At 44.4% G+C, this 14628-nt stretch overlaps 1 protein-coding gene across 3 annotated transcripts in view; it reads right to left on the reverse strand.

The window, feature by feature from the left end:
• The window catches only part of arhgap28 (Rho GTPase activating protein 28), a 162701-nt gene that overhangs the window by 41860 nt on the left and 106213 nt on the right, over positions 1-14628 (reverse strand). For all 3 annotated transcript variants that reach the window (XM_043687786.1, XM_043687788.1, XM_043687787.1), the window contains exon 3: positions 8180-8397. In XM_043687786.1, coding sequence (XP_043543721.1) covers positions 8180-8397 — 218 coding nt within the window. The remainder of the gene's footprint in view (positions 1-8179; positions 8398-14628) is intronic.

The following is a 14628-nucleotide window of genomic DNA, read 5'->3' on the forward strand; positions in this document are numbered from 1 at the left end:
GTGAGTTGAAATGCTGTGCTACAGGGTGGTTTGGTTGGTTCGTCTGGGTGGCCCAGAGGTGCTCTCTGAATCGCTCCGCTAGTAGGCGGCCTGTCTCCCCAATATAGAGGAGGCCACACCGGCTGCAGCGGATGCAGTAGATGATGTGGGTGGAGGTGCAGGTGAATCTGTGGCGGATATGGAAGTTTCCCTTGGGGCCTTGGAGAGAAGTGAGGGGGGAGGTGTGGGCGCAAGTGTTGCACCTCCTGCGGTTGCAAGGGAAGGTGCCGGGAGTGGTGGTTGGGTCGGTGGGGGGTGTGGATCTGACAAGGGAGTGGCGGAGGGAGTGGTCTCTACGGAAAGCTGATAGGGGTGGGGAGGGAAATATATCCTTGGTGCTGGGTCTGTTTGGAGGTGGCGGAAGTGACGGCGGATGATGCGCTGTACATGGAGATTGGTGGGGTGGTAGGTGAGGACCAGTGGGGTTCTGTCCTGGTGGCGGTTGGAGGGGCGGGGCTCAAGGGCGGAGGAGCGGGAAGTGGAGGAGATGCTGTGGAGGGCATTGTCGACCACGTTGGGGGGGAAATTGCGGTCCTTGAAGAAGGAGGCCATCTGGGTTGTGCGTTTTTGGAACTGGTCCTCCTGGGAGCAGATGCGGCGGAGTCGAAGGAATTGGGAGAATGGGATGGCGTTTTTACAGGGGGCAGGATGGGAGGAGGTGTAGTCCAGGTAGCTGTGGGAGTCGGTGGGAAATAAATACTGGCCCAACCAGCAACGAGCACATCCATTGAACAAATTAAAACAAATACTGTGCTGCTACTTTCAATAATCCATGCACATACGCCTCCCCGTGACTTTGTTCCTACATCCCCTTTAGAGTGGCATCCTTTCTTTTCTATTGCCCCTTCTCATTCTACCAAGCCAAATGTGATTTCTACTCTCGGAGGTCTTTGCTCTTGATTGGTCTTCTCCGCACCACAATGAGAGGCTGAATAGGCTGGAGCTATTTTCCCTGAAGTATTACAGGCTAAGGTGTATCGGTCTATAACATCATGAGGGGCATGTGTCGGGTGAATAGCCAGGGTCTTTTCCCCAGGGTAGGGGAGTCCAAAACTAGAGGGCATAGGTTTAAGGTGAGAGGGGAAATATTTAAAAGGGACCCAAGGGGCAACGTTTTCATGCAGTGGGTGGTGCGTGTATGGAATGAGCTGCCAATGGAAGAGATGGAGGCTGGTACAATTACAGCATTTAAACGGTACCTGGATGGTATATAAAGAGGAAGGGTTTAGAAGGATACAGGCCAAATACTGGCAAATGGGACTAGATTAATTTAGGATATCTGGTCAGTATGGATGAATTGGACCGAAGGGTCTGTTTCTGTGCTGCACATCTCTCTGACTCCATGTTATCAGCTGATAAAATTAATTTGGAGAAATACAACTTAGGTTTAAATTTGTGTTTTTATTAAACTTTGCTGTCTACCAGCCCGACCTTGGACTGTGAGATCATCTGTACAGCAGATTTGTATTTAATCTTGCAAGAATCATGTGGTGGGAGAGTTTGTGGTGAATTGAATTTACAATAGCAGCTTTTTCCTCAGCCGTGGATGTAATGTCCTGTCACAGGAAGCTAAAATCACCTACGCTGTGAGCTTACAACAGTTATCCCCAGCAGACTAAATGGAGTCAGGGACAAGGCAGCTGGAGATGTGAAAGAAAGCTGGCAGGCCACAATGGATGTTATTTTCATACTCATGGTATCCCTGCTCTAGGTTCTCTGCTGTGAGGCCTGTTCCAGCCTGGATGCGTTGCTGCTCAGTACAAAATGCTGTTTTGTCAATCTTCAGCAACTTTGTCAGAGTGCTGCGGACAGCTCACTTTTGTGCTTCATTCAGGCTCTACAGCAGTGAATTATAATGTGTTATGAGCATCAATAGCCCTTCAATATCTTACCCAAACACAATCCCAAATACTCAGCTTTATGGGAAAATACTGTCCTTTCCCAAAACTCATACACATTTTGGAGGAATCGTAGAATCCCCGCAGTATGTATGCAGGCCATTCAGCCCATCAAGTCCACAGAGACCCTTCAAAGGGCATCTCGCCCAGACCCACTCCCCTTACCCCATCCTCGAAAGCCTACTTTTCCCATGGTCATCCCAACTGACCTACACATTCCTGGACACTGGGAAATTTAGCATGGTCAATCCACTGTTACCTGCACATCTTTGGACTGTGGGAGGAACCCCACGCAGACACGGGAAGAATGCTCAAACTCCACACAGTCACCTGAGGTAGAGTGGAGTCCAGATCCCTGGCACTGTGAGGTAGCAGTGCTAACCACTGAGCCACCCCCAAATGAAATCACTGGTGAAACAAAAGTGGGAGAGAGAACACTGTCTCCTTTGTTCAAATAGTGAGTGTGACGGTGCCTTACGCTATTGCCCTGCAGTGGAATTAGCTAATGTTGTGGGTGGGTAAATGAAGCTTGAAGCATTGTGGTGTGCATGATCCTTTACCACATCAAGCACTGCATTTATCCATTTACACAACTGACGACCGCTTATACAATGGGAAGGCTAAAGCTTTCAGTCTATAACAATTCTCTTCTTCAACCAGGACGTTTGGTCACTCATTATAAATAACTCTGCATTCATTCATTTCAGATCATAACCCTGAAGTACTCTGGGATGATTTTTGTGAGTTAGAAAAAGATCCAATTAAAAAGCCATCTTTCATTCTTTGTTAACTCAAAGAAATGGAAGAGTCTACTCAGATCCTCTGTGCTTCACTCGATTATATGCATCTCTGCGGTGTGTTATTGTGCTTGAATTTAAAAAAAAGTATATGGGGCACCTCTAGTCTTCTGTTTGAAGGAAACGTTCAGCCTGTGAGTTCACAGACCTGGCAAAAGCATGCAACGGAATTGGGATGATTTGAACCATCCCATTCTGCAGATGAAATCTTCAGAAAACAAATTTGGACCATGTTTTCAGACCGGAAATAAACTAATAACAATTGTTACTAAGTTCAAGTTCTATTCAAACGCCAAGTTGTCAGTAACTTTCATATTACAAGGAAACAATAAGCAGAGTTTCCCATCATGAACAGTTTATGGCTTGATTCGAACGAAAGATCACTGGACAATGGTTCCAATTAGGTTTTAGCAGCTTAATTTTGAATTTGAATTTGTTTTACTTTAGGGAGGCAGCGTTTTGTTACTGCCCAGCCTGGAAACTGCTGCCAACATGACGTTTAAACACTGGGAGAAAGTGTGCAATAGCGGCCAACGATAACCAGGGATACAGTGCTCAGCTCCTGTTGTTTCACTTCTGAACGCAACCTATGGAGGGTTAGATGTTCAACTCTTCTGTTAGGATTGTTTAGCCAATCAAATGGACATCTAGAAGAGGAATAGGCCCACGTCACAAAAATGGATGCAATTTTCATTACAATACAAGCAATGGAAATAGGGTGAGACATAATGGCCTTGCCAACAGATTTGAACGATTTGGAAATGCTGGTGTTGGACTGGAGTGGACAAAATTAGAAATCACAACAGAAGACAACAGGTGGTTGTCTACCTGATGATGGAGCAGCGCTCCGAAAGCTAGTGCTTCCAAATAAACCTGTTGGACTATAACCTGGTGTTGTGTGATTTTTAAGCAGGTTTTGAAACCAGTGTAAATGTAAAATGAAGGGGCAGCCTGCCCACTGTTTACAATGCAATCCTGCGCAGCCCGAGTTCAGGAGTACCAGCAGCCACCACTCTGAATTGGCACTACTCAGTCCCTAAATGGTCAGCTCCTCAGAGAACTTCCTGCTACTGAAGGTTAAAATGCCACCTCCAGTCTATTTGGGGCCAGCTAGCAGTTAAATAACTACCATGTTCTTTACCCGAACAGGCTCCCCCAACATTAATGGTCATAAAAACCAAACTGGCTCACTGATGAAATTTAAAACCCATTTACCCATCCCTCAAATTTCTGTTCCAGCAATGTCTGGCGAGTACCAACTCCTAGTACCCAGGAGGTCACATTTGCTGGCAAACTCGTGAAGTGGCTGAGCAAGACACTCACTGATCCTCTATGTTGGAATGATGACCACCGTCATGGCAAATGGAAGGAAGGTGCATTCCATGACGAGGACAGTTAAAATAGGAAATGTTATCTCACTCTTCCACCCACACAATTCACAATCAATTATTTCAAGATCACAATTGTTCAATGTCCAGGACAGTACAATCAAAGGCTTAGGAATGAAAGGCCTGCAAGTTTCCAGATATCAAACAGAGCATTCGTAAGAGTATGATCAGCAACAAAAGGAATTCACAGGGAATACAGTTTCCATTCATTCCCCCAGTGAGGACGGTATCTTAGAGATGTAAGACATGCATATTTCCTCCAACACTAAACCAACGTTACACATCATCACTACAGCTCACTGATTCAGTTTGTTATGTTTCCTTGCCAAACTAGCTCTCTTGTTGCCATCTTCTCTTCTATTTCACGTACTGTCCCTCATCTCCTTCAATCTTTTATTCATTCTCTTCGATTGCTTTTCCCGAACAAATGGACAGCACGGTGGCTCAGTGTTTAGCACTGCTGCCTCACAGCGCCAGGGACCCAGGTTCGATTCCCACCTCAGGCGACTGTCTGTGTGGAGTTGCACATTCTCCCCCTGTCAATGTGGGTTTCCTCTGGGTGCTCCAGTTTCCTCCCACAATCCAAAAGTGTGCAGGTCAGGTGAATTGGCCATGCTAAATTGACCATAGTGTTAGGTACATTAGTCAGGAGTAAATATGGGGTAGGGGAATGAGTCTGGGTGGATTACTCTTTGGAGGGTCGGTGTGGACTTGTTGGGCCAAATGGCCTGTTTCCAGAATCTAAAAAAAAGGATCCTTGATAATGTCCAAGCTTCACCCCCACTCAGTGGTGCTTAGTCTTAGAAAAGTCTCCTGCACTATAAACCTAAACAGCCCTGTGTGTCAGCAACAGATAAATTAAGTAATAAGTTACCTTACTTATTCGAGGAGTAGAGTCGGATTCATACAAGGTTGTGTCAAAAGCCTCATCTGACAGATTGCAGATTAAACTTCATTAAAGGTAACAGGGATTGTGTTTCAAAATGTATCCCATTGGCTATAAAGTGCTTTGAGATGTGTGGAATTGTGAAAAACACCAATGAAATGCAAGTCTTTCTCTCCTTTAGTCTCCACCACACAGAAAGCATCGCTGCTCAAGTCTTGAGTTTGGGAAACATTTGTCATCAAAAATAGTGAAGGAAATGAACGGAGTTTCCCCAGAAATAGAAAGACATCTAGCTGAAGTTGAAGACTTTCCATATTCATAAACAATATAAATTCAGGCATCGGAGGTTGGGGTCAAAGTTTGCAGATGGTGTCAATTGACAGGATACAGTTTGTGGGTGTGGAGGTTTGCACCAGAATATAAGACGACAAACAAACTTAGAGTGGAGCAAACAACTCCTCTTACGTTCAAAACAGCAAAGTACAAGGTGGTTTTTCTCGATGGGATAAAAGAAAAAGAGACAGCTGATTCCTGGAGAAGCAAGGCACTAAATAGGGCAAAACTGCAAAGAGAAATGGGATAGAAAGAACTTCCAGCCAATTTCCAAGTCAAAAACATTTGACTGGCTGCAAAGTTTACTACACTAATCTCCAGGTTCATTTCCTGCATATCAGCAAACTATAAATATGGAATAAGAATATCATGCTGGTTTGCATTGAGATTATGAACACTGCAGAATAACATTTGCATTATTAGTCTATTCAGTCTTAATGCACTGCTGCTTCTGTTCCTTCTGTAAACAGTATTGAGCTCCTGAGGTTTCTGGTCACCAACTCAATGGGAAAACATTGTCAAAATGACCCAGACAGGTCATTTCCGGAAACCTAATGAAGGCTGCCATCCGGAATTATTCTACTTCCCATGATCCTGCTCAAAAGAGATCCCGTTACTGTACTTCAGTGTTGGGGAATTTGACAAATTATTTACAATGATGAACAGACACTCTTGTGATTTTCTTGAACTCGATGTGTCAGCATTGTGGCAGAATCAGGAATCAATTCCCAACAGGATCAGTTACATTGTCAACATTTCCTGCACCATTTTCGGAAGTATTCCATTGGCTATAAAACACTTTGACGCATGCCAAGGTCGTGAAAGGTGCTACGTAAATGCAAGTTCTTTCTTTTCCTCTCCCACCTCCCACCCCCAAAACAATTCAATTTTCACTAGATGCCCCCAAACCCTCCCCCTCCACAAACTTATAAAAACACAAAATGGGAGAAAGAGAAACTTGCACAGGTTGGAGGTCAGGAGTCATTCTCACACTCCCATCAGGTATCTCTCATCTTGAATCCTGTTTTGCCCAAGATGCATTTATATGCCAAGTGGATGGTACGGTGGCTCAGTGGTTAGCACTGCTGCCTCTCAGAACCAGGGACCTGGGTTCAATTCCAGCCTTAGGTGACTGTGTGGAGTTTAACATATTCTCCTTGTGGGTTTCCTCCGGATGCTTCAGTTCCCTGCCACAGTCCAAAGATATGCAGGTGGAATGGATTAGCCATGGGAAATGTAGGGTTACAGAATAGGATGGGTTTGGGTGGGATGCTCTTTGGAGGGTCAGTGTGGGCTCGATGGGCTGAATGGCCTGCTTCCACAATGGAGGGTTTCTAGGATTCTACTGTTGCTTAATTGGTTTGTTGTCACAAGCAGGATGACCCAGTTACCAGCTTGAAAAATAAGGACATAAAAAAAAGCAGGGTCTGATGTTGTCATCACAGTCACAAAATATCCAATCTCCAGTCTGCGAAACACTTTTTGAGTTTTTGATTGAGGAACCTAGACCATATGACCTCAGTCCACAGAGGAGAGATTTATAGAACACAATCACATCCTCACTGTATATTCGTCAAATCTCAGGGACTAGTTGTGAGAATCTTTCAAGAGTAGGAACAAGTATTGAAGGAGGCCTTTAGATCCATCGTGCACATTCCTGGTCATTCCGCTAAAGGCCTTTACTTTAAGGATTCAGCAACTTGCACCTGCTTGCAAAGACCAGGGAATTGTATTACATCCAAGTGAAAGCAGACATTCTCATGAGAAAATGACCATCTGCCTCCCTGGAATAAAATAAAGAGTTGCCAGTGCAGAAGCTCTGAAACCCAGACCAGCATTTACTGCCTATCCCTCAGGCTACAAAGTAAAAGCTGAAACAGGAATCCAAAGCGACTGGATCCTGTGACGTTCTGGTTTTAATGAAGATGAGGGATAGGGGAGAACAATCAAACCACTCCAGGAAAACAGATGAAACAAAAAATAGAAAATGCTGGAGAAACTCAGCAGATCTGGCAGCATCAGCGAGGAGAAAGAGGCAATCAATGCTTCAAATCCAGTGACTCTCTATCAGAAAGGCTTTTCTTCTTAGCCTTTAGATATGGGCAATAAATGCTGCTCCCGAATGAATGACATAAACAAAGCCTATGACACGACCTTTGCACACATCCTTTTGGGAGTCCAATTGAAACCACTCTCTCTGGTCGTAGGGATCTGTCAATTTATCCTGTACCGTCTGAGACCTCTCTCTTCTTGACCCTGATCTCCAGCACCTGCAGTCCTCTCGCTCTCCCTCTCTGTTCTTGCGCCACCTTTAAACCCATTCCATTTACACTGCCTTAGAATTATTTATACCTCACAGTGTACATCTCAGCAATAACATTTCATGTATTAAGTACCTCCTGTATGCTTCAGATTGCGTCATCTAAAGTTTATTACTTCTCTCTGGGTTTACTACATTCCTATGTATTATGTCATTCAGATCCTAAGAAGTTACATCCCATGCACTGAAGCCCTGGCCACAACCTTAGAGCACAGCCCAGTTTGATGCTGTTTCATTGCATCTTCCTCGAAGGGCCTGTGTTTTCAGGACATAGTTCCACAGTCACAAGCAGATTCCAATCTTCAATGAGCATCTCATTCAGACACTTAGTCACTGCATGAGCATGAGAATATTTTCAATGCCTGGTCAGCTTGTTATGCCTAACTTGCTACGTCACACATCTCCCAGATTGCTACACTATGACAACACTTTAATTAAATGTATGCTATTGGCTGCAAGTTGCTTTAAAGAGATTGTGAAACAAAACTGGCCTTATAAAGGCCGCTTGCTGTACTTACTGGAGTGTCAGTGAGACCGAACACGTCTCGAACATCCCGGACTGGCTGCTTGTTCTTCCTCCGGGTGGTCTGGGTGTAGGTGTCCAGTCGGCGCTGGACAGCTTCAGCCTGCGCTCGGGTCAATGTGGACAACAAAGCCATGCCATCCTCTCCTGCCGAGCCTGAGACCAAGGTTGAGAGGCCTACCTCCTGCAACCACTCAGCTTCCATCTCCCCCTCTGCAAAGCAACACAAGGTCACACTTATTAAAGTTCAAAAATCCAATAATCTAAAGCAGGAAGCTTTAAAAAGAAAAAAAGAAAACAATGTAGGCAGTGTCTGTGGTGTACAGATTGACAGCACAGGTACAGGCCTTTCAGCCTGGGTCAGTTATGTTCTTCATTGGCCTTTTCCCACTCCTCTTCACTTTAAGCGATCAGATTATTAGAGTTAAACAACGAACTGTGGATACTGGAGACCTGAAACAAAAAAGAGAAATTGCTGGAGAAACTCAGCAGGTCAGACAACATCAGTGGAGGGAAAGCTTCTGATGAAGAGTCACCAGACTTGAAACGTCAACTCTGCTTTCTTCCCGTAGACACTGCCAGACCTGTGAGATTGTCAAAGTACATGGGAGAGGAAACAATGGCTATCCTTCAGGGAGGATGGGACCTTTCACTAATTGACTAAGCCTCTCTCTCTATGCAACGATAGTGCTTGAGAGTATTTCCCAGTCCCTTCTCAATATTTTTTATATTATTCAGTTAAGAACATAAGAACTAGAAGCAGCATTAGGTAATTCACCCTTGAGTGTGATCTGCCATAATATATGATCATGGCTGATCCCATCTCAGCCTCAACTCTACTTTCCTACCCACTCCCAATAACCCTTTAACCCATTGCTAATTAATAATCTGTCTATCACCTTAAATGTATTCCGTGTTCCGGCCTCCACCACACTCCAGGGGAGTTAATTCCTTTGAAAGAAGCAATTTCCCCTCATCTCTTTCAAATCTGCCACTCCTTTAGCCTAAAACTATGACCTCTTGTTCTAGACTGTCCCACAAGCAGAAACATCCACTCTACTTTGTCAATCCCATCTTATATACTTCTATTATATCTCCTCTTAAACTTCTAAACTCTAGTGAACATAGGCCTAAATTGCTCAACCTCTCTTCATAAGACATAGAAACTTGCCAAATAGGAGCAGGAGTAGGCCATTTGGCCCTTTGAGTCTGTTCATCATGATCATGGCTGATTATCCAATTCAACAACCTTTTCCCACCGATCTTTTGGTCCCTTTAGCCCCAAATTCTACATCCAATTCCTTCTCGAGGCTTTGGCCTCGACCACTTTCTGTGGTAGCAAATTCCACAGGTGCACCATTATCTGGAGGAAGGAATTCCTCCACATCTCAGTCCAAAATGGCTGACCCTGTATCTTTAGACTGTGACTCCTGGTTCTTAAATCCCCAGGCATCAGGAAAACATAAGCCTTTTCTCTCTGGAATTAATCGAGTGAACAGTCTATGAATTGTTTCCAATGCAATTACATCCTTCCTCAAGTAAGGGGATGAAAACTGTATGCTGTGTGATGTTAAACCTCATCACACAATGAAGCAAAGATGACGCCTTGTCAGCGATTGGTCAGCTGTGTGTATTGATGGTTCTGGAAGTGGAGAGGGTCAGTGATTCAGGCCGCAGTCTCTCTGAAATCTGGCAAGGAAGTGCCAAACAGGTTCTTCTTGAAGAAGAACAACAAGTACTGGAGAAACCCAGCAGGCCTGTATGGAGAAAACGGAGCTAATGTTTTATGTCTGTGTCATTCTCACGAAGGGACATTTACATTAACTTTGGCTTTCTCTCCACAGATGCTGCCAGACCAGCAGAGTTTCTCCAGCACTTTCTGTTTTTGTCTCAGGTTTTCAGCATCTACGGCTCTTTGGACTTCAATGAAAGCCTAAAATAAAAACATTCATGGGATGTGGGTGTCACCGATGAAGCTCAGTGTATCTTGCTCATTCTCAATTACCCTGCAGAGGGTGGTAGCAAGTTGTCCTCCTGTACATAACTGTATGGATCGCTATGCCAATTCAGGGAGCAGTTAAGAGTCAACTACACTTGCGTGGACCTGGAGTCACATATCGGCCAAAACTGGGTGAGGTTTCCCTTGTCTGAAAGGACATCAGTGAATCAGTCTTGTGGTTTTGTGGGCATGATTACTGGGTTAGCTTATCCTCCTGGATTTATTAAGTGAATTTTATTTCCCTCGCCAGATTGATGGGAAGTGGACTCATCGCTTCAGGCTTCTGGATTACTCATCCATTCTTTCAACAGCAACAGCCAGAGCAGGGGTTGGGTTGTGGAGGGAGCTGATGTTACTGCTTTACTTAGTACCCACAACCGGCATGTGGCCCTGCTAGGAACTTGTTTAGATAGCATTCCTGCCATCAATGTTTCCTTGTAATACATGTCCACCAGGCTAGCCTCCAGCAGAACCAACAGCTAACTTGTGACAACACAACGGTTCAATGGTTAGCACTGCTGCCTCACAGGACCTGGGTTCAATTCCAGCCTCAGGTGACTGTCTGTCTGTGTAGAGTTTGCATGTTCTCCTGTGGGTTTCCTTTGGGTAGTCCAGCTTCCTCCCATGGTCCAAAGATGTGTGGGTTAGATGTGTTGACCGTGCTAAGCTGCCCTGTAATGTGCAGTCTAGGTGGGTTAGCTAGGGTAAATGTGGGGTTACGATGGAAGGATGGAACCCTCTTTGGAGGGCTGATGCAGACTTAATGGGCTGAATGGCCTTATCTGCATTGTATGGCTTCTAGTCTTCAGCAGACTATGCATGCGCTTGATTGAATGGTATTGTTGAAATGTAGGAGCAGAAGTAGGCCATTCAGCCCATCAAAGTCTGTTCTGTCATTCAATAAGATCACTGCTGATCTGATAATCCTCAACCTAACTTCCCGCCTTTTCCCAAAAAAGCCTTTGATTCTTTTACGGATTAAAAATCTGTCCCTCTCAGCCTGGAATATACTTAGTCTCACAGCCCTGAGCAGTAAAGAATTCCACAGATTCATTAACCTCTTTGAGAAGAAATTCCTCCATATCTGTGTCTTAAAAAGGCAATCCCTTCGTGCCCTCTGGTCCTAGTCTGTCCAACACTGGGAAACAGCCTTTCTGCATCTGCCTTGTCAAGTGCCCAAAGAACTTCATATGTTTCAATAAAGCTGCCAGTCATTCTTCTAAATTCCATTGATTACAGGCCCAACCTGCTCAACCTTCTCAAACAAGCCCTCCATACCTGGTAACAACCTGATGAACCTTCTCTGGACTGCCTCCAATACCGATATATTTTTCCTCAGATAAGGAACCCAAAACTGTTCACAGTATTCCAGCTGTGGCCTGACTAGAGCCATTTATAGTTTCAGCAAAAGCCTTCCTACTTTTCCTCTTGATTTCCTTTGATTTGGCATACACTAATAAAGATAACCAGCCCTAAGCTAATGTAACCTATTAAATATCTCACACTTAAGTTAGCCTGGTATCTCTTAAGAGATACAGATGTCTCTTGCCAAAGTGCACATAAGATTAAGAGACAGCTAGAACTAACTAGGTCCTCCCTGAGAGCCAGTCTCTCAGTGAGTGGAGCTATACCAAGGCCTCAGAGTTAACACTTCCAGACCAACTATCTTGTACAATAGTTTGACTTCCCTCGCACAAGAGTGGAATCTGTTCTTTCCACACATCTTTTCCCGGTTGGTGCAATCATGTCACATTGTATTTTAAGAAGGCGCTCAATCACAACCTGGTCAAACAAAGCTAGATATCCCACAAATTTCAAGACGTTCCCATTATCAGAAGTATGGCAGGGTCATTTGTGTGTTTTCCAAAAAGCAGCATTCTCAAACCAAGAACTCATTAAACCAGTCATCATTGGCTCTGCTGCCAATACTTTTCGTTTGGTTTCTCAATCGCAATCCAAGTTCTTTCCACTATTGAAAACTTTCCAAAATGTCCACTGCTCCTCTCCCGTGCTGCTGGAACTGCGGACAGGTTTTTTTATTTTAAAGTTCTGAACCTTTACCCTAAAAGAAAGAAAGGACGCCCCACCACCAGTAAACAGCTTGCAGCAGAAGCAAAATGCCAAGCTCTTTGCAGCATTGACAATGCATTTCTTCTCCAATTGGCAAGCATCCCGTAATGATTTGTTGAAAATTTTTTTCGATTACAATCTCGCAGGAAACTGAATTACTGAACTCGTTCTGGCCCATGTTCCTGTCACACATGATTATCATGTGTTGGCCAAGTTGCAGGGTCACCATAGTTCAAACTGACCACACATGCGGCAGGTCCCGATCCTTTTGACTCTTCATCCTGGGGACTTCTTCATTTGGTTCAGCTTCTCCATTCCTCTTCAAAATCAACCTCAACTTTAACGAGATCAGAGACAAGGCTGTCACCCCAACGTTGCTCTCCAGTGAATTATTTTCTTCCCCTTCCTGAGGCTGTGCTCCATAACACCATAAGACATAGGAGTGGATGTAAGGCCATTCGGCCCATTGAGTCCATCCCGCCATTTAATCATGGCCGAAGGGCATTTCAATTCCACTTACCCGCACTCTCCCCACATCCCTTAATACCTTGCGAGATCAAGAATTTATCAATCTCTGCCTTGAAGACATTTAACGTTCCGGGCTCCACTGCACTCCATGGTGATGAATTCCACAGGCCCACCACTCTCTGGCTGAAGAAATCATTCCTCATTTACATTCTAAATTGACCCACTCTAATTCTAAGGTTGTGCCCATGTGTCCTAGTCTTCCCGTCTAACGGAAACAACTTCCCAGCGTCCACCCTTTCTAAGCCATGTATTATCTTGTAAGTTTCTATTAGATCCCCCCTCAATCTTCTCAACTCTAATGAATACAGTCCCAGGATCCTCAGCCGTTCATCGTATGTTAGGCCGACCATTCCAGGGATCATCCATGTGAATCGCTGCTGGACACGCTCCAGTGCTAGTATGTCCTTCCTGAGGTGTGGGGCTCAAAACTGGACACAGTACTCTAAATGGGGCCTAACCAGAGCTTTATAAAATCTCAGTAGCACATCGCTGCTTTTATATTCCAACCCTCTTGAGATAAATGACAACATTACATTCACTTTCTTAATCACGGACTCAACCTTCAAGTTAACCTTCAGAGAATCCTGGACTAGCACTCCCAGAACTCTTTGTACTTTGGCTTTATGAATGTTCTCACCATTTAGAAAATAGTCCATGCCTGTATTCTTTTTCTCAAAGTGCAAGGCCTCACATTTGCTCACGTTGAATTTCATCAGCCACTTCCTGGACCACTCTCCTAAATCTTTCTGCAGCCTCCCCACCTCCTCAGTACTACCTGCCTATCCATCTAACTTTGTATCATTGGCAAACTTCGTCCGAACGTCCCCAGTCCCTTCATCCAGATCATTTATATATGAAGTGAACAGCTGTAGCCCCAACACTGAACACTGTGGGACAGCACTTGTCCCTAGCTGCCATTCCGAAAAAGAACCTTTTATCCCAACTTTCTGCCTTCTGTCAGACAGCCAATCCTCAATCCATGCCAGTAGCTTACCTCGAACACCATGGGCCCTCACCTTACTCAGCAGCCTCCCATGAGGCACCTTATCAAAGGCCTTTTGGAAGTCTAGGTAGATAACACCCACTGGGTTTCCCTCGTCTAACCTACTTGTTACCTCTTCAAAAAATTCTAACTGGTTTGTGAAGCACAACCTCCCTTTGCTAAATCCGTGCTGACTGGTTCTAATCCGAACCTGCACTTCCAAGAATTTAGAAATCTCATCCTTAATGATGGATTCTAGAATTTTACCAACAACCGAGGTTAGGCTAATCGGCCTATAAATTTCCATATTTTGTCTTGAAATTTCTTGAACAAGGGGATTACAACAGCAATTTTCCAATCATCTGGGACTTTCCCTGACTCTAGTGACTTTTGAAAGATAACAAACAATGCCTCCGCCTTTTCCTCAGCCACTTCCCTCAGAACTCTAGGATGTCGCCCATCGGGGCCAGGAGTTTTATCAATTTTTAGACCTTTTAGTTTTTCTAGCACTTTCTCTTTTGTAATGGCTACCATATTCAACTCAGCCCCCTGACTCTCCTGAATTGTTGGGATATTGCTCATGTCTTCCACAGTGAAGACTGACACAAAGTACTTATTAAGTTCTTCAGCTATTTCCTTATCTCCCAGCACTCACCTTCCTGCATCAAATTGGAGCGGCCCAATGTCTAATTTTTGCCTCTCATTTGTTTCTAATGCATTGAAAGAAACTTTTACTATCATTTCCAATATTATTGGCTACTTTACCTTCATATATGATCCTCTCCTTCCATATTTCTCTCTTTGTTATCCTCTGTTTGTTTTTGTAATCTTCCCAATGTTCTGATTTCCCAGTGCTCTTGGCCAC

The sequence above is a fragment of the Chiloscyllium plagiosum genome, chromosome 4, assembly GCF_004010195.1.
Source record: "Chiloscyllium plagiosum isolate BGI_BamShark_2017 chromosome 4, ASM401019v2, whole genome shotgun sequence".
Lineage (NCBI taxonomy): Eukaryota > Metazoa > Chordata > Chondrichthyes > Orectolobiformes > Hemiscylliidae > Chiloscyllium > Chiloscyllium plagiosum.